This window comes from Protomyctophum bolini (genome assembly GCF_963924005.1).
Source record: "Protomyctophum bolini genome assembly, chromosome: 10".
Taxonomy (NCBI): Eukaryota; Metazoa; Chordata; class Actinopteri; order Myctophiformes; family Myctophidae; genus Protomyctophum; species Protomyctophum bolini.
The window spans coordinates 6,281,219-6,308,778 of record NC_137871.1 but is presented as its reverse complement, the minus strand read 5'-3'; the positions used below and the strand labels follow the sequence as shown (position 1 = coordinate 6,308,778).

The 27,560-nt window shown below is 44.4% G+C and overlaps 1 protein-coding gene across 3 annotated transcripts in view; it reads left to right on the top strand.

Moving 5' to 3' along the window:
* Positions 1–26,485, top strand: part of atrx (ATRX chromatin remodeler) — a 60,746-nt gene extending 34,261 nt beyond the window's left edge. For all 3 annotated transcript variants that reach the window (XM_080773853.1, XM_080773854.1, XM_080773855.1), the window contains exons 25-34: positions 167–317; positions 2,713–2,813; positions 4,319–4,427; positions 5,824–6,001; positions 6,460–6,654; positions 17,860–18,009; positions 21,946–22,062; positions 22,795–22,890; positions 24,362–24,490; positions 26,243–26,485. In XM_080773853.1, the coding sequence (XP_080629979.1) occupies positions 167–317; positions 2,713–2,813; positions 4,319–4,427; positions 5,824–6,001; positions 6,460–6,654; positions 17,860–18,009; positions 21,946–22,062; positions 22,795–22,890; positions 24,362–24,490; positions 26,243–26,470 (1,454 nt within the window). In that variant the 3' untranslated portion in view covers positions 26,471–26,485. The remainder of the gene's footprint in view (positions 1–166; positions 318–2,712; positions 2,814–4,318; positions 4,428–5,823; positions 6,002–6,459; positions 6,655–17,859; positions 18,010–21,945; positions 22,063–22,794; positions 22,891–24,361; positions 24,491–26,242) is intronic.
* The last annotated feature ends 1,075 nt before the right edge of the window (positions 26,486–27,560 follow it).

Here is a 27,560-nt window from a genome sequence, read left to right as displayed (position 1 = left end):
ATTTGGGCTTTTTTTTTAATAGAATATGCCTCAGAAAAAAGCATGAAGGTCAAGGAAAAATGAGAATTTGTGAATGTTTGTGGGCGTGTTTTTAAATGAGGAACGGGAGTCTATGTAAAACTACCAAATACCGGTAAGCATTTTTGTATTGCCCCCCCCCCCACAGCACCTGCACCTAGTGAGAACTCAGACAAACCCAGTCCAGATTGGCACAAGGAGTTTGTCAAAGACGCAGACGGCGAGATCCTGGAACATTCTAGCAAGATGGTGTTGCTGTTTGAGATCCTACGTATGGCAGAGGAGGTCGACGACAAAGTGTAAGAGTGAACAAAACATGACTGTTTAACACATGGACTGCAAGATAGGGCTGCAATAGTTAATTGTTAATAACACATTTTTGTTTTATTCTTCATGAGCATTGAAATGTAACGCTATAATGCAAAAAGTATTAAAAGTAGTATCAAAGGGAGCTTTGTGGCCTAAGTGAGGGTCCTTGAAATAAAAAGAAAGTTGGGAAACACTTAAATTTGTCACCTGCCTGCCGCTAGATTCATTTATATTGTAAAGCCTACCAAGAAAGGCTCTCTTTCCCCCAACATCCCGATCATCATGAGTGTCTTTTGGTGCGCACATATTTTTCACCACCGCTTCGAGCTCGTTTTTTACTTCAGTGTTTTGCATGCTCCCGCATAGCCTAGTCGTGTCTCAGTGGGATCCCAATGAGACTCTCCGTGTAGACTCTCGTAGTGTCGTTTTGACTTTGTGTCCCTGGCCATCGGCCACTTGTTGCGACCATATGAGACGCGTGAGTTTGGCGCAGAAAAAAAACCCACCTTTCCCAATTATCTTTGAATATTCCAACCCTTTGACGTCAACTTTACTTTTCTTGGACTACGTTTTTGAACCACAACAATAAACCGTCTCAGGTGATGCATGTTGTTTACACTGTGTCTCATGAAGTAGTTTATGCAAAAGTCGGCGGGATAACTGCACTTCTGTTATTATGCTATTTATTTACACAACACGCTCACTTTTGTGCTGTTATGTGGCCAACCGGCCCACCACTTTGACACGCTTTCTTTGCTTTATAACATTGTGGAAGTGACTTGAAATCCCTGCTCATGTGCTGCTATAGCGTCGAGGCAATAAGTACTAACATCATAAAAAGAAAAATTGGAGGAATTTGGTATAAAAAAATAAAGACTGGCATCATTCTCCCTCGGCATGCCCCCCTTTTTATAGGCCCCCTTAACATCTGCACTGAAGCTCTCGTGTTCACCACTTTAAAACCTTTAATCGCACGAGGAGGAGAAGAACATTATTCAAATAAACACACAATCAAGTCGAGTCGATAGCACGGTGCGGTGTCCAACATGACGCTGTTGGATTATGCATTTGGATTGATTGGACTGTGACTGGATAACGGCACAGCTGACTAGGGCTGCGAATGTGAAGCCATCAAATGTAAAAAGAATTATATGTATATATATATATATATGAGAGATTTGAATAAAATCTATTTTGGGGCAACATTTAGATTATTTTTTACATTTGTATTTATTTATTTATTTTGTATAATTTGTCCATGTCGGACAAAAACCAGCCATCTCCCTTTTTTTTCAACATTTTTTTTTTGTTGAAATAAATCGTTTTTTTTACAAATAATGAACCAATGAAAAGTATTAAAAAGCCATTAGGACTAAAACAAACAAACTCCATTGGATGGTCAAACCTGTCGGTCAAAAACCACCTAACTCCAAAGATGACAGTTTTTTTTTCCATCATTGATTATCTGATTAACTTTTTGGCTTTTATGCCTTTATTGATAGTACAGTAGTTTGACAGAAAGGGGGGGGATGGGGAGTGACTCAAATCATCCCTGAAAAGTTCAAATTTTGGACATTGGTTGGCTGGTTTCTGCCCGACAGTAGCGCGCTCTCTCTCTCTATCTCTCTCTCTCTAATTCATTTTTTTTTTTTTTTAACTTAAAATTTTATTGTTTTACAAGACAAGACAGAAAAAACAAACTTACAATAAATATTAAATCACAGACGTACAAAAAATAAAAAAACAGAAAAATAAAACATACAACAGGCATCGACATTGCGTTTAAAAAAAGTTACATACATCTTTCTAGGCATTCACAGTTGTCTCTCATTCCCCTATACCCTTAAATATTGTCCATTTATACCATTTGTCCTCCATTTTTTTCTTCTTGTAGCCTCAGACTGTGTGTTAATTTCTCCATAAAATGAATCTCCTGAATCAAGTCCTCCCATTGTTCCTGTGTTGGAGGTTCCATCTGTCCCCATTTTCTAATTAATTTGAGGCATTGTAAGTAATCACATATCAATATTTGACCTGAGAAGCTTTTTTTCTTTTTTGGTATACGAGTGATTTAAAAAATATATATAAAATGTCCCATCCAACGGGGGCCAAGCAGAGCGCTCTTGAATGGCTTCTTCTCCCATTGCGTGCCAACCAATATATGATCGGTAACGCCTGAAATTTCGTCCAATGAGAAGATTCCGCGGTGAATTGTTTCAGTCACGTTATTGTTTCTGTAATTGAAATGAATCTCGGTATATATAAATTAAGTAATAAATTAAAAAAAAGAAAAAGAAAAGACACCCTTTCAAGATGAATCGACAGCAGGCAGACCTGTATAACCGAGTGACCCTGTTGTGTTTTCTCTCCCCCACACACCCTCAGGCTGGTGTTCAGCCAGTCTCTGATCTCCCTGGACCTGATTGAAGACTTCCTGGAGCTGGCCGGCAGGGCCAAGGAGGAGGGCAAAGAGTCTCCGTACAAAGGTAAGGGCTGTATGTATGGAACATGGCCTTCATTAAACCCAGGAAGGTTCCCAGTGACTCCCCCCAAAAACTGCAAATCTGCCAAACCATTGTGTTGGGGTTCCTTATGGGGGGGGGGGCTGCAGTGGTGGAAGAAGTCCTCAGATACTTTTTTTTCCCACTTTACTTATTACTTTACTCATTTAGGGCTGACCTCGGGGGGGAAAAAAAGAAATCTTCTAAATCCTCCAGTTTTCTGAAATAAATATTTTCAAAAATAGCAGACCTACAAGCTCGTAGACCTATGAGCTTGTAGATCTGCTATTTTCCAATGGCTAAATTACAACATAATGTTTGAAACACTAAAAGGGGTTCCCGCCCAAAATGGGTTAAGTAAAATTTTTACTTGAGTAAAAGTACATACATTTAGGCCTGACGTCGAAATGAAAAAAACAAAACAAAAAAACGTTCGCTCTGAAAGAATATATATTCAAATGTCTGTTGCCGCATTTTTACGATTTTCTTTCAAAAATAGCAGACCTACAAGCTCATAGCGCGCGGCACGCTATGAGCTTGTAGATCTGCTATTTTTAGTGGTTAATGAACTTAATGTTAATGTTTTGATTTAATGTAAATCTGCAATGTGAATGTAACTATCTAATAAGCTGTCAAATAATTCCAGTGGTAAAATGGTATTATTGTACTCGATTAATTAATTGCACACAGTTGCAGTACTTGAGTAAATGTACTTGGTTACCTATTAATTACCACCACTGCGTATGGGGCCACCCCCCCATTCCCCATATTATGACGTGAAAAGCTGCTAAAATCACCAATCTGTGTTAAGTATTATAATCCCAGCCCTGAGTGGATGGAGCTTGTAGCTGATGTTGAACTTGTGTGTGTCTTAAGGCTCATTCTTGCGGTTTTACACCGTCGTCTTTGAACTTACTAAACCATGTGTGGGGTATAAAGAGAGCGCTCAAGTACTTTCATATGTAGACATAGGTGTCACACTCGTAAGACAGGCAACATGCATAGTGGTACACACTGTCGCACGCACGCGCACATACACACACACACACACACACACACACAGAGAGAGCCTCTGGCGTAAGGTCATGTTCCTAATTAAAATTCACCAGCTGCTTTTGCTTTCATTTTGAAAATGATTAGACCATGACTTTTTTTTCTCTTTTTTTTTTTTTTTATTCTGCAAAGAAAAAAAAAAAAAAAAAAGTTTTCTTAAGGGTTTGCAATTTGTAATGAAAAGATCACAGTGCTGTAATTGGAAACATACTGAAATGTTAGTTATGATGGCTGGCAGGGTGGGGTGGGGTGTGGTGGTGGGGTACTGCTATTCAGTTCACCCACAGCAGAGAAATGACTGCCCCCCCCCCCCAAAAAAAAAGAAACGGACAATACTGTGAAGTGCTGTGAAGCGTTTTTTTTTTTTTGTGATTTGATGGTAGTGTTGGTGAACAACTATCATCGGTTTCTTTTTTTCCCCTTTTTCTTGTGGACAGGTGATGGCAAGTGGTTCAGGAACATCGACTACTATCGCCTGGATGGCTCCACCGCCGCCCCCACCAGGAAGAAATGGGCCGAGGAATTCAATGACCAGACCAACATCAGGTACCGTGCACCGCTCGACCAGAGCCTGACTAAATGTAATCGATGTACTATTTGACTTTTCTTTTAACCCATTCTGAACGGGAACCCATTTTGGTGTCAGCATCATGTTATGCTTTAGCTATTGAAAAATAGCAGATCTACAAGCTCATAGCGCGCCACGAGCTTGTAGGTCTGCTATTTTTTGAAAAATCGAAGAACGACTGACATTTTTAGAATCTGATCTCAGGTCAGAATTGGTTAACTCAACTGATTTCCAATGCGGTTAAAAATCACACCCGTAGCTTATACTGTGATTGTATGGATTGTATTGGATTATGGATGTATCATGTATACCTATGATTGTTGATAGGATGTTGTGTACTGTTTTGTCTGGTTTTTGTCTGCCTTTTTATTTTTTCGACTTTTACCGGTGTTGTATTTAAGGTTTGTTTGTCTTGTTTTCTGTTTCTTTGGGGTGAAAATTCAATGCGTTTGCTCTTTTATGTCATAATTGTGGGGTTTATTTAAGAGAAGCTGTCAATGCCACCATTTATTATTTGTCAAACTCAGTATTTAAATAATGCTTCTGTGAAAAAAAACCAATAAACAAAGTTATATAAAAAAAAAAAAAAAAAAGAATCACACCCGTGTGAAGTGAGAGGTGCTCTTATCAGCATACATCATCTTGGCGTCTCCCCCCCCCCCCCCCCCCCCCCTTCTATGAACGGCTTTTGTCCCCACACGTCTCAAGTTTTGCCATTGACAATGAACAGAGAAATTGGGTCACAATTCCGCTAAATATGACGTAGACAAGCAAATCGGCTAACCAATCACAGGCATTCTGATTCATGATGTACGACGATAAGAGCGCCGCTCACTTCACGACGGGTGCGATTTTTATCTTCCAATTCCAATCCCGTAAATCACTTTTGGCGTCCTCACTTTTTTTTATCTTCAATACGTACGTCGCTCGGCCATTCAAATCATCGCCATGTGGGGTGCTCGGCCAATCAAATCATCGCTATGGGGGTGCTCAAGCCAATCAAATCGTGAGATATTACAGTCGATGGGCTATTCACCAAGTTGATTGGTCGGGGCAATAGAGCGTCGCAGTCCCTCCCCCTTTCAAAACAACGAGTGGCCCAGGAAATAAATCCCAATGCACCACTTTTCTTAAAGTATTTATTTAAAGACGGTTACGCCGCGGACAAAGCCAACTCGGATCGTGACAAATCATGACAATGAACACAATGTTTTGGGCCGATCAAATAATGTATAAGAAGAAAAAACAAAACAAATGGTGTTGTCTCCTGCGACCGCTCTATTCTGCAAAGGACTATCTATGCTCACACGAATGATGCAGAGATTGTTGCATATTATGTTATAGTTTCCGCCTCCCTCCCAATCTTCCCCTCAGGGGTCGTCTGTTCCTCATCTCCACCAGAGCCGGGTCTCTGGGCATCAACCTGGTGGCGTCCAACCGGGTCATTATCTTCGACGCCTCGTGGAACCCGTCCTACGACATCCAGAGCATCTTCAGGGTCTACCGCTTCGGCCAAATCAAGACCGTCTTCGTCTACAGGTTCCTGGCTCAGGTGAGCAGTCCCTACTACTACTACTACTACTACTACTACACCAGGTGCGCTTCGTTAACACTTTTTTTGTTCACTTAATTTTTATTGAAGGAAAAAACGGATAAGAAAAACAAGAAACAAGACTATACGAAAAGAAGAAAAAAGACAAGGCTGCATTTTTCATATTACAAAATAACATTCAATGAAATCCTATTGCAATATCGCTAGGCTGAGAGAAGAGATCCCACTTTTTATAGAATTTATCCTCTTGTAGTCTGTACGAATATGTATGAATGTTTCCATAGCATACAGCTCCTCAGTAATGTCCATCCATTGATCTTTCGTCGGTGGGTCCTGTTGGCACCAGCGTCGTGTGTCAGTGATTCCCTTTTTGAGGGTCAACTCGCTGTACCCCCCCCCCCCCCCCCTTCAGGTGGGTTCCATCTAAATCCTCTGAAATGTCATGTCTCTCTGGGCAGGGAACCATGGAGGAGAAGATCTATGACCGGCAGGTGACCAAGCAGTCGCTGTCGTTCCGCGTGGTCGACCAGCAGCAGATCGAGAGGCACTTCACCATGAGCGAACTGGCCGAGCTCTACAACTTCACACCAGACATGCTGGACGACCCCTCGACGAAGAGCAAGAAGGCCACTTCCACGCCCGTGCTGCCCAAGGTGTGTGTGTGTGTGTGTGTGTGTGTGTGTGTTTGTGTGTGTGTGTGCGCGCGCGTGTATCGTTGCTGTCAGGCAGAAAGCAAAGTGTGTCCGTGGTTTTATAAATATTGAAGTATTAACAAGAGCTCGTGTAAAGTAATTGTTTTTGGACACAAAGAAATTCCACCGGACAGTGACGATATACAGTATGTGTGTTTGTATGTATATGTATTGTGTGTCTATATGCGAGCACTTTTGACATTGGCGTGATACGAGGGCAAAATGCCCTTTTTTTTTTTCTCTTTTTTTTATCAATGAGAACTATTATTACATGAGGCTAATTGATCAAACCCATCGACCGTAATGAACCCGTACCAGAGAGGCAGCTTGATGCTGTTTAACGATCGCTGCCGTAAAATTGCCGTTTTCAATTTCCTTTTTCACCGAGAAAAACTGCACCGAATTCCACTTTAAATGTTCCAATCTCCTCCCCCCCCCCCCCCCCCCCCCCCTGAACCTGCTTTTGCGGAGCGTTGCACCGTGCCTTTGAACTCCAGCGATAAAACATTGTTGTTTTCCGAAGCAGCATGGTATCTCCTCCACCTTTTCACAGCCTCTCCTCCTTCCTGGGCTTCTATATCGCTCCTCGTGTTCTTTCGCCTGTCCTTCTCCAATCTCCTCGTCTCTCTCTCCTGCGTGCAGGTGCTGTGTCGCTAGTCGGGGGGGAGGGGGGGGCCCTCTCTCATGAGAGGCCCCCTGTGGTTTAATGGGAACACACGGCCCTTTGAGGGGCTGTCCAACCGCACACAGCTGCACGGATTCCTCTGTTTACGGCTATTTACTAAATAGTGCTCACGTTGGAACACAACTTTCCTCCTTTCCTTCGCTGTGTCCTTTTGCCTCTTTTCCTTCCTTCCCCCTCTCTCTCTCTCTCTCTCTCTCTCTCTCTCTCTCTCCCTCTTCCCACTCCCTCCCCTACTCTGCAGTCCCAGAGTTCATCCTGGTGATCTTAAGTGGTCTTTTTCCCCTCTTTGTTTTGGTTTGACTTGGGTTTCTCTGCCGAGGTCTGTAAACAAGAATGGGATAAAAGCAACACTGTAAGTTCGGCTTCCACGCTTTTTTTGTTTTTCCTATTTTCTCCCAAAAAACCAGACGGGCGAGAAGCACTTTTCGAAGCACCTTTTTGGAGGAAATTCTGTTTTTCTTCCGTCCAAAAGGTTGTTTATCTTTGCTTCCCTCATGCGCATCAATCGGGGAAGGGAACAGCTGCGTCTGAGCGGCTGACTTCGGGAGGCCTCGCGAGCCTCGCAGCGCAAAAAACCCACCGTCGGTGACATCGACTTTTGTCAGAGCGCAGCTCAGCCTGGAGATTTGAGAGAGGGGAAAGATGTGCCGGGGTTCTGAGCCGCCGCCCCATTCAGATGTGCATGATCTTTAACGAGCCCGGTGACATTTATGTGACACGGTATTAACCCATTCTGACCGGGAACCCGTTTTGGTGTTAGCATCATGTTATGCTTTAGCTATTGAAAAATAGCAGATCTACAAGCTCATAGCGCGCCACCGAGTGGCGCGCTACGAGCTTGTAGGTCTGCTATTTTTGAAGAATCGAAGAACGACTGACATTTTTAGAATCTGATCTCAGGTCAGAATGGGTTCATCAGACCAGTGTGTGTCCAGTGGAAACCTCGTATGAATCTGATCTCAGGTCAGAATGGGTTAAAAGATGGGAGAGGAGCTTTTTTGAGGAGCTTTGACCCGCTCAGCTGTGATGTGGCGAGCGCTGTACTACGGAAGGAATTTCTTCGCCGTCTGGAATAATGAGAAGATGAGTCAGAACACCCCTCTCCATTACGGCGAGCCAAATATCCTCTGTGTGCACACGAGGAAGGAGAAGGGAGTTTTTTTTTATCCATGGCAGACGGCTTACTTTGGGCTCCCCCCCCCCCCCCCTGTCACCCACCCTGTCCTACTCAGGCTAGTATGGCGTATAGGGGTCGTATGAGCGAGCAGAGTCAATGTATTTCTTTGTAAAAAAAACGTTGTTTTTTACGGCCTTTCCCAATCTCTTTAATCTGTACACAGGGGGGGGAACACACTAGTAAAAAAAGGATCCCTCCCACTGCTTGGAAGTCCTGTGTATATCCACATGGCCTGCAGCCGGCATCTTTCTACACCTCCCTCTCGTCTTTCTCACTCCTTCCTTCCGTCCCCTCACCTTGTACCCCCCCCCCAGTCCTTCCCGTCCCGTCTTGCCCCCCCCCCCCCCCCCTGTCGTCCGCTCATACCCCCCCACCCCCCATCCCCGGGACCATCTGTTGGCCTGACTCACCACTCTGCCTCTGAAAATGTTCAAAGAGAACCTCAGTTAAAGTTGTTTTTCTTTTTCCCCCTTTGCCTGATGGAGGGTCATTATTTAAAGCCCCTCTCTTAAAGACATCCCCCCAGCCCCTCCCTCCTGCTCTTCAGAGAAACTAATTGGAGACAAAAGGAAGCAGGCGCATTTCCCCCCCCCACCCCCCCCTAATGATAAAGGAGGACTGCGCAAAAACCCCAGACATGGGATCCCAGCGCTGCCCCGATGGCCTCAACAACACACACCCCTCCAGTCGTCGTGTCGGTGTGTGTGTGTGTGTGTGTGTGCTTGAGCGTGTGCATGTGCACTTGGCAGAAGGCATGCACTAATGTGGTCACATTGATTTATCTCTTGTGTTGTCTATAGGCCAGTGGTTCCCAACCCTTTTTTTTTTCTTTTTTTTCCCAAGGACACCCGCAGTTTTTTACACACATTAGGCCCACATCTACACTGTGGAATTAATTGTGCTAATTTAGCTCTTAGGGAGTGTTCACTCTTGAGTTAAACAAGCTCCATTTGAGTCTTAACTATCAATGACGTAGCTGGGGAACCCCATTCTAGGACTCCACGTTGATGAGGACCACCGGTCTAAGGCACAGACCTTTATAACAACGAGAATGAGAACCAGTAGGGGCGCTGTTGTGCCAGAAACAGAGAGAGAGAGTGTGCTGCACTGTTGCCTGCTAATGAGAGAGAGGGAGGGAGAGGGGGGGGGGGGGGGCAGTTTCACCACTCAGTTCACACGGGTTTGATTTTTTAAGCGTTATGTTATGCTTTAGCTGTTGAACTCGGTGCCGCGCCAAGAGCTTGTAGGTCTGTTATTTTTGAAAAGTCGTGAAAATGTGGCGCAAATTTGGAATATATCTTTGTTTTAAACTCAAATCTTTGCTTCTGCTGGTTCCTGGAACAGCATATTTTCAGGTGGGGTCGGAGGTCAATTACATCATTTTTTTTGGGGTCCCTGACATGGAAATATTGAGCACCGCTGATACAGAATACATAAGAATTTCAGAATACTGTCAGAATTTAGAAGACATATTTTAAATTTCGACGTCGGGCCTAAATGAGGTTAAGCGGGGCTCGCTTGCAGGTGAGCTGGTGAACTGCACACCTGCATGGAAATAAATGGGACGTAAATAGTTTCCAATGCATTTTTTCCCCATAGACATTTCAAAACCCATTTATTTAAAGACCTTTATAAAGCGTCGTACAGAGCCAACGCTTGTCGTGACAAATCATGACGACGAACACAATATTTTGGACCAAACAAATATTTACAAAGGGAGGGAAAAAAAACAAAAGAAGTGTCGTAAATTGTTTGTTCAGCCCCGAAAAATTGTGTTTGTTGTTGTCATGATTTGTCACGACAAGAGTTGGCTTTGTCCGCGGCGTAAACGTCTTTAAATAAATACTCTCTGGAAAAAGTCTATGAGGAAAAAATGAACGGGGATTTATTTTCCGGGTTTCCAGACCTATAGCGGCGATGACGACGTTAGACATTACATGTTAAAAGACCTACATTCAGAACTCGGCAAGCCACAAACGGCGCTTTTTCTGAAGGTAAAACTTTATTCCATTTGGTTTTAGCGGTCTTAACGTCTTGTTTTCTTCATAGTAATAGTGGTCTTTTACATTTTAACATTTGGAAAACGGCCTTAAACGGTGCAGAGAAAGCATGGTATTAGGGATGTATAGCTCTGGTCCATGAGTAAGGCTATGGTCACGGTGCAGTACTTAGTTTAGACAGTTTTTGGTTTAGACTGGTCATTGGTTAGACCCAGTCATTAGTCCTACAACTACGACCTATCTCAAACAATCACCCCTAAACCTATAACCTCCCACGGGGGCAGCACACCTAAACCTAACCTTAACCCACGACTAACCAATGACTAGTCTAAACTAAGTATGCACCCCCCTCATACCACCAGTAAGACGCCCTGAGGGCGAGAAGCGAACTCGCCCGTCAACATAATGGAACGTCGGAACAGGTCAGCTCCATATATGGAGATCTAAAGGGTTTGAAAGGTCAGATAAGAGTTGCTGGCCCGGCTCCATATATGCAGATCTAGGTGATGATGATGATGATGGTGATGATCCCAGTCTTCTCCACGTATGGTTATGCAGCGTTTGATGAGGTCAGTGTTGTGATCTTCATATACATGGAGACGGCCATATTTGGAGCGTGTCACACGAGGTGTGACGGACTGACATCCATATATGGTGGCATGGCTGACAGACAGGTTTAGCAGGTTTTCATAGTAATCTGCGACCATGCTTGGGTCGCAAAAGAATACTATCATATGGTACCCATTGCCTCCCTGCTTGACAATGCAATTGAGTGGTTGGATTGAGTCCCTACATACTTTAATCCATTTTGGGCAGGAACCCCTTTTGGTGTTAGCATCATGTTACGCTTTAGCTATTGAAAAATAGCAGATCTACAAGCTCATAGCGCGCCACCGAGTGGCGCGCTACGAGCTTGTAGGTCTGCTATTTTTGAAAAATCGAAGAACGACTGACATTTTTTAGAATCTGATCTCGGGTCAGAATGGGTTATAAATCAGACCAGTGTGTGTCCAGTGGAAACCTCGTATGAATCTGATCTCGGGTCAGAATGGGTTAATGGGAATGTGTGCCGTGTTTTGTCTGTTTATTTATTAGCCTTTTTGTGTGACACGCATGATTTTGTTTCATTTATTTTTATTTTTATTCACAACCGGAAAAACCCTGGCAGTGTAGTCTTCATTCCCCTGGTGGTTGTAAAGACCACTTTGTGTGTGTGTGTGTGTGGCTCCACTGGGACAGTGGAGTGTACAGATGGATCACTTGTGGCAGGCAGATGACACTGCATCCCCTCTCGTACCTGAAACACACTGGGTGTGTGTGTGTCTCCTGATGAGCGCTACTGAAGCACACGGCAGAGAAGCATTCACTGAAAAGTCCCACCCGTGACCCAATTTCCCTATTGTGTATCAATTCTGTTTTTAACCCATTTTGGGGCGGGAACCCATTTTGGTGTTTCAAGCATTATGTTCTACTTTAGCTATTGAAAAATAGCAGATCTACAAGCTCGTCGCGCGCCACCGAGTGGCGCACTACGAGCTTGTAGGTCTATTTATTTATTTTTATTGTGAAAATGTGCCTGAAATCTTTTGAATGTATATTCTTTCAGAGCGAGTTTTTAACTCAAATCTTTGCTACTGAACAACCGGAACAACATATTTTCAGTTGGGGGGGGACGGCAGTATTTTTTTGGGGTCCTTGACATGAAATATTGAGCACCACTGATATAGAAACATATAGGTATTTCAGAAAATTGTCATGATTTAGAAGATTTTTTTTTTTTTAATTTCGACGTCGGGCCTTTAAATGGGTTAATGACTTTGCAATAATATGGCCGTGAATTGAATTATTGCTATTCTGGTGACGGTACTCTTGACGTCGTTCTTCCCAGTGAGTGAACGGAACCGTTGTTGTATATCCCACTCTTGGAATGTAACGTTAGCAATGGTTATTCAGTAATGATAACATGTTCACACATTCACTGTGTACAGTCTATTGTCCTTGTGTATTCCGCGTTCTCCACGTTCCACAAGCGCTCCTTGTGTCTGGGGGATTCTCCCTCCCACCCACTCACCCACTCACCTGCCCACCCATACTCTTTCACACCTGCGTATGATCCATCCAGACGAGTGTTTTTTTTTCCATTCCCATCTTTTTTTCCCCCCCCTCCTCGCCATCTCCCCCCCCTCCCCCCCTTCCTCCAGACCTTCTTATCCCCCACTCTTCATCACTGGGAAGAATGACCCCCCCCCCCCCCCCCCCCCCCAAAAAAAATAGCCCCCTCGTGAAGGGTTTTCTCTGTTAAATACAGGTTTATTACAGTGGTAATGAGGGGAATAAAATAAAAGTGGGTGAATTCGTTCGCCGCGTTCGAAAAAAAGCTCAACACAAAAGGGGCTGCAGTTTAGAAGCAGGAAATTGGGCTAACATGATCGAGGGTGTTCTCAGCTTCCCCCCCCCCCCCCCTCCAAACATCTGATAACACGGCCAAAAAGCCTGCAGCCCGCGAGGCAAACCCCAGCTATTAGTGCATGGGTGTTTAACCCATTCTGACCTGAGATCAGATTCTAAAAAAAATTCTTCTACATCCTGACAGTTTTCTGAAAAAGCTATGTTTCTATGTCAGTCGTTCTTCGATTTTTCAAAAAATAGCAGACCTACAAGCTCGTAGCGCGCGCTACGAGCTTGTAGGTCTGCTATTTTCCAATAGCTAAAACGGGTTTCCGTCCAGAATGGGTTAAATGCATCGCAGCCTTTTTACTTAAGCACCATCTAAAGTCTTAATAGTGAAGTACAGGCGGACGCCGTTTGCCAAGTTGTAAAATATCCTTACATGGGGCCTGTTCATAGGGCTGTCTTGGTTATGTGGGAGCTACCTAAAGATTCAGGTCAGCCATTTTTATAATGCGCGGCACACACACACACACACACCACAAGGCGAACGTATCTAGGTTGTTCTCAATGGAAAGAATGGAGATGTTTGAATTCCATATTATGTTTGATGCCTATTTGAATTACTGCCGTAATTCGGTGATTTGTAGTTTTTTATTACGAGCTCCCCCCCCTCCCAGCCCTCTCCCTCCGTTCTGCCGTCACCTCAAGCCAAGATTTCCATCAGAAAACATGCTTTACATTAATAGGCCATTTGCAGAACCTTTGTCCAGTAAAATGCACTTTTCCTCTCCAACGTCCAGTTCAGAATCAAGATGGCAGATTATTCAGGGACCCCAGAAAGTGGAGTTCTTCTTGGTCCACAATGGACGAAGTGGGTCTCTACAGCTTGACACACACACACACACACACACACACACACACACGATACACACACTCACTCCCACTCCCAATGCCAAAATTATTTTCCAGATTTTCATTCTCTGTAATACTTACTTTCTCAGAGTGCATTTGAGTGGAGTAATTTACCTCTTTCTAAGCATCTGCCCACCCAGTGGTCTCTCTCTCTCTCTCTCTCTCTCTCTCTCTCTCTCTCTCTCTCTCTCTCTCTCTCTCTCTCTCTCTCTCTCTCTCTCTCTCTCTCTCTCTCTCTCTCTCTCCCCTCTCCCTCTCTCCCTCTCCAACACTGCAGTAAAGTGATAGGCTTTTCCCAACCTCCTTCACCATGACAATAGCACAGGTCCAGTTACCACACCCCCCACCCAAGACAGACTGGACCACCCCAGAGCCGTTCCTGGTGGGGATAATTCTAGGCGGGGGCGGGGCGGGGCTGACCCAAGCCCCCCCCCCCCAGTAAGGCTATCCGACGTTGAGGCTGCCACTACACCTACTGGCGAAATGTGGAATTGCAGCACTTTCATTGGAGGTGGACGGACAGACGTTCGTAGGTACCGTCACAAAAACATGCAGTAATCCTGGTCTCTAAAACTGCCTCCCCCTGGCCAGCCGGGGCGCCTGATGGAGGGGAAAGGAACTGGTTGGAATAACGTGTTCCTTCCACGCGCTACAGGTCCAACCAGGGAAACTCCCTCCCTGTCAGGTGTAAAGGAGCAACTTGGACACTCAGGCATGAAGGGAGCATGAGTTCAAGTCCGTTGCTCTCCCCAGGTTGGCGGAGGGTGTGTAGAGCCCAGGATCACAGTAGATGATTGGCACAGGGGTGAAAAATGGGTTACAAAATCGTGGGATAAAAAATATATATAAAAAATAAATAAAACTAGGAGCGTTTTTCATGATTCTGAATCCCATTTGCAAAGCATTTGTTTTGCATGGAAAAAAACACTCCTTGGGCTAAAAAAAAAAAACGTCTATAAGCCAACTTGCCCAAATGGGACGGACGACTATGGCCGTCAATTTATTCCACCGCTGGTTTTGGTTTTGTTTTGTTGCACAACACATTTATGAAACAAAACGGTTGAAAGGGTCTCTGTTGGAATTTGGACACGTCGGGTTCCATTTTGTCCGTGTGTACATTCGTTACAGCCCCGTAAAGGGTCCATTTCGCTCCTAATTATCAGTCATTTAATCTGGGGGACCCCCTGGAAACCCCATCAAGGGGCCCCAGCACCAGTGAGTAAAATGCCTGGATGATATGACTTCAAAATCGATATCGATATCACCATGATGTAATGCTTTTGCCTCCATTACGAATAATGAACTATTATTTCACATGTGTATATAACAGGTGAGAATGGAAGTTGTCGGGTTAATTCCCCAACAAGTACTCTGTGGATGCGTGAAATGCAACACACCGGGCTCTGCTCTGACTACTACGACCCTCTCCTTTACCTCGGTGGAGCAGAACTCTGGATGTCTTCTCTTCGGGGCTTTTTTTTATTTTTATAAATGTCCTAATTAGCAAGTGAAGCAGCAGTTTGAGCGCCTGGCTGGTCTCTGCCCCTTCTCCAAGACGTCTGGCTGTTCCAGGCGTGGCCTGGTCTCCACTATCGTCTAGAAAACCTTGTATGTCCGTTAGCTTTTTTTTTTTTCATAGCTTTTTCAGAAAACTGCCATTTTCAAACAGACAATTTTTAGAATCTGATCTCGGGTCAGAAGAATGGGTCATTTTCAAAATATAACTTTCGTTCTTTCTTTTCATTCGCAAAAAAAATAGACGACCCCACCGAGTTTTAGAGACGATATCTTTGCTACGGTTTTACGACGCCGTGTATCGTGACAACGTCGTGGCATTCATTCATTTGCCAAAAGAAACCCATATAAAAGGTTGGAAATACGGTTATATGGGGTTTCTACGTGACGGCAACTGTAGAAACGAACCCCTGGATATCGTCTCTGGTGGGGTTGGAAGCTCGCGGTGTAGACGCGAGAACCCCCCCCCCCTTTTTTACCTGATTGTGTATACTAGCCCTTACCCGTTGTGAGATATTTGCCCCCATCTTGTGGCCGTGGGGTGGTATTGCGCCCGGGCCCATTGCCCATCGTGTGGTGATGTAAAAACAATATTTGTACAGTAAATATGACAGTTGCGTCTGTAAAAAGTAGCCTAGCTGGATTCTGGGAGCGTGCAGAATTTTTTTTTGGCATGGAGAGATGTGTGCTAATAGTGTGGCTCGGTCGGAGATAGACCACAGACAAAGACCACGGCTGTAAACGGCTGTTTTTATTCACTAATAAATTCATTATTAATCATTAATGTGTCAAATGGAAAAAGGGGCTCCGTTACGCCCTCCATATAATTATGGTCCATGTCTGTGTGAAAAGTGGGAGTGATTCGTGCAGTCAATGATGAGATAACGCTCTGTCAGTGACATTCAGACATTCGCTGAATTATAGTATGATTATCATGCGTATGTGTCTTTATATTGATCTCTGAACTGGTTCACTTCGTCGGTCTTCCCTCGACGCTGGTGTACTCGGTTAGTACCGAGTCTTTAGATGTATGTGGCGCCTCTGACTGGGTATCTGGAACAATGGAGGGTAATTCTCTCTCTTTCTGCTCTCGCTGTCTCAATCTGTAGAAAACTGCATTGGTCGTCGTGGCCCGGCGTCGACACCCCCTAACCGTTTCCGCGACAACGGCGACCATCTCCTGATTGGACTCTCCGCTGTACCTTTTGCCACATGTTTCTAGTTTTTAGCAGCCATCGGACCCCCGGCTCGGTCCCGCTCGGGCCCCCCCCCCCCCCCCCCATAGCGTTCTGCGGTTGTGTTGTGGTGGTTGCGCGCGGGGGCAAAACGGAGCACCGACGTGGTCTTTATCCCGTTCTGACCTGAGATCAGATTCTAAAAAAAAAAAAAAAAGTCTTCTACACACTGACCGTTTTCCATTCTGACCTGAGATCAGATTAAAAAAAAAAAAAGTCTCCTATGTCAGTCGCTCTTCGATTAAAAAAAAGAAAAAAAATAGCAGACCTACAAGCTCGTGAGCTTGTAGATCTGCTATTTTTAAATGGCTAAAGCATAACGTAATGCTAACACCTAAAAGGGGTTTCCGCACAGAATGGGTTAAAGGGGGGCTTCTCCTACCTGTCTCAGCCACCTTATCTCACTCCTCCTGGGGGGGGTGGAGGAGAAGAAGAAGAAAGGCCTAAAAATAGCCTCTCATCTTGGCCTCTACACCGGGCGGTTCTGGCCTCTCTCTCTCTCTCTCTCTCTCTCTCTCTCCTTCATGCGAGATCCAGTTTCTCCCCCACCCGTCTGGTCGGGGGTGCTGTTTATTTTCTGTTTATGCAAGCGCGGCTTCGCAATCACCGCTTAATTTCTTTTTAGAAGGGGGTCGGTGTTCCTCTTTCTTTTTTCTTTTTTTTTTTCCCTTCACGCCAGCCGACGTCTATGATTAATTTTGTTTTGTCTCCTGTCCAATCAGAGCGCGAGAGAGGGGCGGGGCACGGGTGGACGACGACGCAAACCACCACCGCCGCGGCGGCTGCGTGTCGTTTTTCCAACATTTCGCGAAGGTCCATTTAATGTAAAGCAAAAAGGCAAGACAAAGAAAAGCAAACACAGGCTGTAGAGAGAGTAATTTAAACCACGTTTGTGTGACCGGGGGGGGGGCTGGCCCTCCAACTCCAGGTATTGTTTTCAATAACAGTGTTGTCATGGAAACCCCGAGTCGCATGGCAGGCATCGGATTACAGTTTTTTTTGTTGTTGTTGTGTACATGTCTTCGGTTCTCTTATCTCTCATTTGTCTCTCGTGTGCCCCCCTCTGTATCATGTCTCCGTCTCAAACCCTTTTGTTTGTTCACTTAAATGCTTTAGTTTTGTTATATGTCGGAGCATTGGTGAGTTCTCTCTCTCTCGCGTGTATGCAGATTTCTTATTTTTTCCCCAATGTGATGGACGGCCGTCTGCCCCGGCGTTAATATTTGCTTCAACCATCTTCCCCTTTTGTAGGATCTGGTGCTGGCCGAGCTGCTGCAGACCTTCAAGGACCAGATTGTGTGTTACCACGAACACGACTCCCTGCTGGACCACAAGGAATCGGAGGCTCTGAGCGAAGAAGATCGCAAGGCAGCCTGGACCGAGTATGAGGCAGAGAAAAAGGTACCGCAAAAAAACAAACAACCATGACCTTTAACTAACACACACACACACACACACAGTCAGTCCGTAACAAGTTAACGGGTACATACCCTCAGGTCACTATCCATCAGGTTATCTATATAACCTTTTATTTGACCAATAGAAACGTTTTTTTTTATTTTTTTTATTCCCTTTTATTTAACCAGTAAAAACACATTGAGATGGAGTCTCTTTTACAAGTGTGAACTGGCCAAGAGGACAGAAACAAATTGACACTTTTCACAACAGACAAATAATACTTCCATGACATACCAGAAAAGTATACAACACATCTCCAACAATGGTACACTAACAATGACCGGGCGCAAGAAATTGTGCACGTAAGTAAATACACAATGTACATTTTTTAAAACGGGGAAACAATAAATATAAGGGCCTATGCAAAGGCTAGTAGCCTACACGTCCGGACATGTTGGACTGTACATTTAAGATGACTCTTTTGCGTTCTCAATGGAACTTTTGAGGCCAATTTTAGTCTGGATTGCAGGTCATTCCACGACCAGGGGCCAAAGAAAGCGAGACACTTTTTACCCCCCTCAGATTTGAAGGCTGGCACGACACACCGTAGCCAGGCATTTGATCTGAGATTTAGACCATTTTTTACCAAATTAAATTTGGTGGAAATGTAAGGGGGCAAATCACCAAGAATGGCTTTATAAATTAAAATATACCACATTGAGACCCTGTCTTTGGTTTGCAACAGATTAACTGGCCAAGAGCTAAATAAGTTGCGCACAAAGAACAAATATAAGACAATACATCTATTCAAAAGACAGACTACTGAAATTGCTTGCATAAGGGAAAATAAAATGGTTTTAGGTTTAAAAAGATTAAAACGATAAAATGCAATATAACAAATGCAATATAACAAGTGTGGCTATACACATCAAAGCAGGAACAGTAACTGGTAACAGCTTCCGCAATTATCTCTTTAAAACTGTCTAACGAAATTAAGGATGAATTCAAGTCGGGGTCTGATTGTGAATATCGTTCCAAGACCACGGTTCAACATAACGTGAACTGCTTTGACTGCCGGAGTCTGCATTATGGGTACTGTATATAACGCAAGTAAACATTAGATCTGAGGTTAAGAGTTTCTAATTAAATGTCTATGCAAATATAAACTTGGAGATTACCAAGTAAAGCTTTGTAGATTAATATCTCAGATTCTTCTTTTTGGGTCAAAACAAGTTTTATTTGCGGTTTCTCTAAACATGATCCTCGCTTACCAAAAGTATGTTTTGGGTGGATCAAATGACAATCGCGTTACATACATAGCAGATTTTTTTACTTCCTGATTTGCAGTTTCCGGGCCAAATCTGCTTTCAATAACTCCATATTAAATACATTGACGAAGCTCTGAGCCACCACTAGATGGGGCTGTTGGCGGTCAATGAGTTTTAAAGCAAACATTAAAAGTCCATAGACTTGACTGCCACATGATCGTCACGTCATGTGCCGTTTTTTTTTCTTCTTCTGTAAGCCAGCCATTAAAAAAAAGACATAGCTTTACTGTAACCTGTGAGTGTATAAGACTGGTACATTCCAGCAGCTCGCTAACAGGTTAACGGGTACAAGTTAAACACGTTGGGCTCTCAACCTCCAGCGCTCTCTCTGTTGACCTTTCTTTCCCTGCCCTGCCTCCCCCTCCCAGTCGCTGGGTAATTAGTAGGGTTTATTTGGAGAGAGGGGAAGCTTATGGACGGGGTCTAATTCACACTAATGATTATTTTTCCAGCTAACTCTGTCTCCTCTGCCCTCTCTGAGCCTTAAGCAGCTTTCCCCTGCAGCTCCTCTGCTGTTAACTATGGAGGCTCCCTACATAGCGTGTAGCCTCCCCTCCATCTCAGTACTGTAAACTATGGAGGCTCCCTACATAGCATGTAGCCTCTCTCCATAGCATGTAGCCTCCCCTCCCTAGCATGTAGCCTCCCCTCCCTAGCATGTAGCCTCCCCTCCCTAGCATGTAACCTCCCTCCCTAGCATGTAGCCTCCCCTCCATCTCAGTACTGTTAACTATGGTGCCTGGCTCCATTCAAGAACCTAACTTAATTTTGTATGATGAAACAAAGAGCGATAATAAATGGCCCACTGATAATACATGGCTAATAAAAAATGGTGTTGGAACAATTCATGGGTCAGAGTTTTGCCATGTGGCACCTGACTCTGTGTGTGTGTGTGTGTGTGTGTGTGTGTGTGTGTGTGTGTGATAAATCCTCAGCACAAACGGTGTCTTGAAGTTGAATCGCTACTTCACTGTTAAATGGTCTTTTTGTATTTTCCCAAATTGTATTTTGCAGCTGTGTGTGTCTACTGTTTTGTTTAGGCTTGCACACCTGCCTCTGACCAGGTCCAAAGACATTGAACCCCCCCCCCACACACACACACACACACACACACACACACACACACACACACACCGGATGTCCAGATTACAGGGCAAACATGGGAGCATCTGCAGAAGAGGTTTAATTACACAAAAACACTTGACATCCTGCTGTCCTGTAGTGGAACAAGCCGTGTTTACTTCAGGTACATGGCGTAATTGGCCATCTCCATTTTGGTCTGGACATGGATTTGTAGGATATAATGATAATGAACTCACAGCTGAACTCGGTGTGACTGTAAAACGCCATTATAACCACTTGAACCACTACTGTAGATGCCCCCTGATTTTATTTTTCTGGGGCGCAGGTGGCCTTGTAGATCGGATACCAAGCTCGGAACACACCGGAACATTTTGGGTGTAGAAGGGGAAAAAGAGCAGACCCCAAGTACAGAGCCGATTGAGGTCCGTGTTCTTCTGACCAAGTGTGGAGGGTTCAAAATAGTTTTAACACGTTGGATGTGTATGACGGGTATATAAATGAATGACGCTGGCTACAGGTGACGAGCAGGCTCGTCTTTAGGCGTTTGATATCGCTTTGACATTGCCTCGCTGTGTTTTAATAAACGCACGTTTACAAAAGAAAGTAATTTCTTATTCTGGCTTTGATGCGTGCGCCACCGAGTGGCGTGCTACGAGCTTGTAGGTCTGCTATTTTTGAAAAATCTTTGGATATTTGAATGTATATTCTTTAAAGGGAATGTTTTTAACTCTAAATGGTTTAATAAACACATGTTTATTGGTTGCAAAATAAAGTGTTATTAATTTGATGCCAATTCTAAACACTACGGGTTGAGCCGAGTCCACTGTGTGGACTGTCTCTGTGCTCTCTTACGTACACTCCTTGACTCCAAGTTCACGCGTTTGAATTTGGTGCATTTTGCATTTGTGCGTCTCCTCAACCTCTTCTATTTCTATGCTCCCAATTCTTTCATCTGAAAACGGCATTTTCATAAACCAAAAGGACCTGACTTTGACCTGCTCTCTAAACCCATTTTGGGCGGCGAACCCCTTTTGGTGCTATTGAAAAATAGCAGACCTACAAGCTCATAGCGCGCCACCGAGTGGCGCGCTACGAGCTTGTAGGTCTGCTATTTTAGAAAAAAATCGACTGACATGGAAACAGGGCTTTTTCAGAAAACTGTCAGGATGTATAGAAGACTTTATTTTAGAATCTGATCTCGGGTCAAAAACGGGTTAACCCATTCTGACCGGGAACCCGTTTTGGTGTTAGCATCATGTTATGCTTTAGCTATTGAAAAATAGCAGATCTACAAGCTGGATGTAGATCTGGATGCACCTAGTGGCGCGCTACGAGCTTGTAGGTCTGCTATTTTTGAAAAATTGAAGAACGACTGACATTTTTAGAATCTGATCTCAGGTCAGAATGGGTTAATCGGACCAGTGTGTGTCCAGTGAAAACCTCGTATGAATCTGATCTCGGGTCAGAAACGGGTTAAACCCCGCTGCTTAACGTGCGCTCTCTGTCGTCCCGTCTCTCTCTCTCACAGGGCCTGACCATGAGGACCAACATGCCCATGCACGCCCAGATGGACATGGGCGCCCACGGCTACCTGAACCCCTTCAACGTCGCCGCTCTGACCAGCATGACCCACGTGCAGCTGGAGGTAATTAAGTAATGAGCTCCACATGACCCCTCTCCCTCCCCACCCCAGCACCACGGAGCCCCACATTCCACAGACCCCGCTGCTAATTGTGACAGCAGTAGTCCCACCACCGCCATAGCTGTGTCTCTCGGTGCAGCGCTATAGCTAGGCCGCCAAGCCCCTCCTCTGCTGCTCCCTTACAGAACAGTTGGTCGTCTCCGTGGCTGTGGCTGCCAGCTGCTATTTATACATGCTGGGGAATGGACGAGAAATCCAAGAAGGAATGTTTTTTAGATGGTGACAAAAAAAAGGAAAAAAAAGTGTGTGTGTGTGTGTGTGTGTGTGTGTGTGTGTGTGTGTGTGTGTGTGTGTGTGTGTGTGTGTGTGTGTGTGTGTGTGTGTGTGTGTGTGTGTGTGTGTGTGTGTGTGTGTGTGTGTGTGTGTGTGTGTGTGTGTGTGTGTGTGTGTGTGTGTGTGTGTGTGTGTGTGTCGAAAAGTATAACGAATGCCGATTTATTTTCAAAGAAATGCAAAAATTGCTGATCTACACAAGTTGAGTGACAACGCGTCGAGAAAGCGAAGCGCTGGCAACGTCGCAGATCTGTTTTCACTGGGTTTGAGACGGGACTCGAGTTGACTTGGGTTCATAAATATATTGTCATTTTTTTGGTGAATTCCCCTCGTTTGCATTCTCATTTTGGGTGATTGCCATCTTGTTTACGTTTCTCGTTTTTCTGTTCCACGTGCCTGCAGGATCTTATAAACCAGGGTCGTCAGAAGGTTCTAGAAGCCAGTAACGCCTTGAAGTCTTTACCACGGGAGTCGTATGAGGATATCATTGGCCGAGTGGTGAGTGTGGGTTGACGGCTGCAGACGCACATTCTAGTTGAAGTAATGCCACAGTCACATGGTGTAAATTGAGGTTTAAACTCTTGATAGAGAACATTATTTTTTGGAAACAAAATCTTTAAAATGTGAGAACTACTGACTTGGAAGGCATTTGTAGAACCAGCCCTCGGGTTCTTAACCCATTCTGGGGAGGGAACCCCTGTTGGTGTTTTTAAGCATTGTGTTATACTTTAGCTATTGAAGAATAGCAGACCTACAAGCTCGTAGCGCGGCACCGTGTGCCGCGCTACGAGCTTGTAGGTCTGCTATTTTATAAAAGTCGCGAAATGTGGCGCTAATCTTTGAATATATTCTTTCAGAGCGAACGTTTTTAACTCAAATATTTGCTTCTGAGGGGGGGGGGGGGGGGGGTCCCCTGGAATAACATATTTTCAGATGGGGGTCGGCGGCCAAATACAGATAATTCTGGGGGTCCTTGACATGAAATAGTTTGAGAACCAACTGACATATAGAAAACATGGGTGTTTCTGAAAAACTGTCAGGATTTAGAAGACATTTGTAGAATCGGACTTGGGCCCAAAATGGGTTAAACGGTTAAATCGTGGGCCGTCTAGGTGGCACGGGGGTAAAGTTCCTAACCCACCGCCGTTGGGGTTTGAATCCTCCATGCGCTACAGACGGGACACATTGTTCATAGGCTGCAGGTGGGAAGCCGGGCCGGTTACAGGTCGGTGGAGGAGGGCATAGTGTGGTGTTCTGCGCGCGATTATGTCCTTCAGGTGAACCCTCCTCACTGTCCGCTGAAAAGAAGAAGCAGCTGATGGCTAGATAGTTCTGAAATTGGTATAGTTCAGTGTTCATGTTTATTAAATAATTTTCCGGTGCAGAGTAGGGGCTGGAAACCCTGTGTTTCTACGTCAGTCGTTCTCAAACTATTTCATGTCCCCCATCTGAAAATATGTTGTTCCAGGAATCCCCCCCAGAAGCAAAGATTTGAGTTCAAAACATTTGCCCTGAAACAATATATAGTCAAAGATTTGCGCTCACATTTTCACGATTCTTCAAAAATAGCAGATCTTCAAGCTCGCCGCGCTAATAGCTATTAGCTATTGAAAAATAGCAGATCTACAAGCTCAACAAAAAAAAAGACAATTTGTTTGTGTTCTCAATATTTGGTACATTACTTGACATGGTTTTAACCCATTCTCGGCGGGAACCCCTTTTTTGGTGTTTTTAACTAAGCATTATGTTATACTTAAGCTATTAGAAAATAGCAGATCTACAAGCTAGCTTGTAGGTCTGCTATTTTTGAAAAATCGTGAAAATGCGGCGCAAATCTTTGAATATATATATATTCTTTCAGGGCGAACGTTTTTTTTTCTCAACGTCGGGCCTAATATCGGGCCATTAATATCATGTGTTCTAAAGCCTTCTTTTAAGCACCCTGTGAATGTTCTGTCTGTCCTCACAGTGGAAGGAGAATCCGTCTCTCACGGAGAACCAGGTCCAGGCCATGGCCATGGGCCGACAGGCCAGCGTGGAACTGGAGCAGAAGCGCCGCGAGGCCGTCTACAGGGACGTGCTCAGCAAGCAGCAGACGGTACGTTCTTAACGGAAACGCCACCCGAAACGTTTACCGCGCTGGGCAGTCCGTAACGTTAAAGCACATTTAACAAGCGGCGTGCGCTTAAACGTGGTATACTGAAACCAGATATAAGTGCGAACGCAGTGATTGCGAACGCATTGAGCACTTACAATGAGACCTAGCAGATCATGTCTGTCTGTCTGTCTGTGTGTGTGTGTGTGTGTGTGTGTGTGTGTGTGTGTGTGTGTGTGTGTGTGTGTGTGTGTGTGTGTGTTTTTCTGTCTGTCTGTGTGTCCCCCCTTTGTGCCCATATATGGAGCTGAGTGATTTGTTTGTGATTGATGCAACACACTCCATATTTGGACGTATAGCTGCTTTGGGGACTCCTTATATGGTTATGGCTAAAAAACTTAACTTAAAATAACTTGACTTAAAAAAAGAATAACTTAAAAATAAATCTTAAAAAAACCCAAATATGTACGAGCTGCGTTCGCTTCCCGCGTTTGCGCGTCTTACTGGTCATTAAAGAAAGTGTATGCATGTAAACTCTTAATTTTACACTTTCCAGCCATTCGGTTGCATTTTTCTATTTGGAAAGTAATCTGGAGACCTGGAGAGTGAAATCACTGAATATACCTTTAATTGTTTTTGGCATTAGAATGTATGGATAAAATGGAATCAAAATCAAATCAAAAATGCACAGGGCCGATATGACTAAACTGAAAAATACAAATAAATTACATATATGACATGCATTAATCTTATACTATACAAAGTAGCTGATCTACAAGCTTACAAAGCTTAATTGCGATTAAATGATTGCGATTAGACTATTATTAGGTAATAATTGTAAAAGGCCTCCCCCAGCCCCCCCCCCCGCCTACTTTTGAGCGATAGAATATGAACTACCAAATGACGGTTGGCCAGGAGCCAAATTGACTCCAGCAGTAAAATGTTACTGGTGATCATCAACTTAACCAATATTACAATACTGACACCCAGTTCGTGTTTGTAATAGAAAGTCTTTTTTTTTTAACACCGCCCGTTTCCCTGAAGAAGAAAAAAAAAACACCCACAAGTCTTAAAGACTGGAAAATCGGTCGCAAATAATTCCGGGAAATTCAGTGAGTCAGTCAACTGCAGCAAAGCTTAGACATTGTGTTGTCGGCGGTCCGCGGACAATGTGTGTGACACACACCTTACGAGAACATTCCAGCCCGAGTGGTTTAAGCATCAAAGGACTGACGTACAGCATCTTTATTTGGAAGTTTACTTTAATCGTGTCTTAAGTGTATCTCAAGGTGGAATTTTAACCACTTAAAGGTGGAATTTCAACCACTTGTCTGCCCTATCTGATATTTCCTTTTGAACATTTTTGACCTATGACTTGCCCAAAAGACACGGGCAAGGCTGCATGTCCTTAATGTGTTGGGCATCTTGTTCTAGTGGCTCACGCTAGACAATTCTTCTGCAATCTTCAAAATTCTACGGAGTTTGTAATTAGGCCCACTTAAAAGTTGCCCATGCTCCGGAAGATGTTTTTTTCTGTTAATAAAATATATTTTGGGGATCTTCATTTCTGCTAAGCAGCAACCAAAGTTTGGCCTCGGCCAATTTAGATTTCCTGTAGGACGTATTTAAGAGTTTGGTGGAGGCGAAAAATCAGCCGTGGCTTTTCAGCACTTCTGGTTCCCCCAGGGCATTGTGAAAATGTCCTCCCATCTCGTTACTTCACCTCTTTTCTCCTCTCCCGTCTCCCCCCGTCAGCTGATGGTCTACGTCCAGAAGGTCCTCAACAACAGGAAGGTCCGTGAGCAGCAGCAGCAAATGGCCCAGCAGGTCAACTACCAGCTCCAACAGCTGGCCGCGCAGAACGGCCTGATGGGAGCCGACGGCACGGGCCTCAGCCAGACACAACTGTTGAATTTGTACCAGCAGCTACACGGCATTAACCCCTATGGGAACATGAACCCGGGGCCCTCTAAGGGCCTGTAGGAGGTGGGGGCCCCTCAGAGGGGGAAGGGGGGGGGGGGGGGGGGGGGGGGAACGAAACAGCCCAAATCCCTAAGGCTCCACAACGGGCTTTTAACCACACACAGCACCACACAGAGGAGTCGGACGTTCAGCCGGAGGAGGGTGAGGGTCTTTTGAAGGTCGGTGCGCTCGAGCCGAGACGGGGCTTTTCCACTGTTGGCCTCCAGTAGGACGGACTGGGTGTCTCAGCAGCCCCTTTTAGAAGGAAGTCCACCCCCGCGTCTACGTGTCTTCTCAGGCACTGAGAGGTGACGACGCAGAAAAAGTCATGTAAAAAGAGACTATAATGAAGGGGGTTTATTAACAATTTCGTCTGAAATTATTGTATATACCGCCTTAATGTTATTCAAGTTCGATATCTTCATTTTTCATGTATTTAATGATAAAAAAACAAAAAACAGGTTTTACCCCCCCCCCCTCCCCCAATGCTTTTGAGCATTGCATTGTTTTCCCCTTAAAGGAGGGCTTGTTGATTATTTACGTGAAACTCAGTTGTTTTTATACAGTTTAAAAAGTTTAAAACTAAACCTGAGTGGGACCAGTGTTTGTGGATGACTGGGACTCTGATCCAGAGGACATCCCTGATATCGATTCCTCCGCCAATACCTGTCCATGGGCAGCTATTGGTGCTGTGAAGTCCTGCTCTTTTTGGGAGACAATATTGACGATGTCCAAAAAAAAGAAAAAAGCAAAAAAAAAAAAAAAAAAATGCCGCAAAGGAGAAAAAAGTTTAGGCCTTATATAAATTTCCTAGAAGAAGAAGAAAAAAAATGGAATTCTGTAAAGTTCTGAAATTTGAGATATGTTGAACTCCTGTTTTTTTTTTCTATTCTGCTTTTAGGCATTTACACATTAGTTGTCGCTCCACATGTTAATGGAATGCTGTTGTCGTTCAAAATGCCTGCCGGGTTCCTATAAACTTTTTGTAACCTCATTCATGTCGTCTGGTGTTGTCTAGCATAGCACTTGTGCGTCCCGTTTATCGTTTGTCCCACCTGCGTTGACCCGACCCCACCCCACCGCCTCCCCTCCCCACCAAAAAAGACTGAAT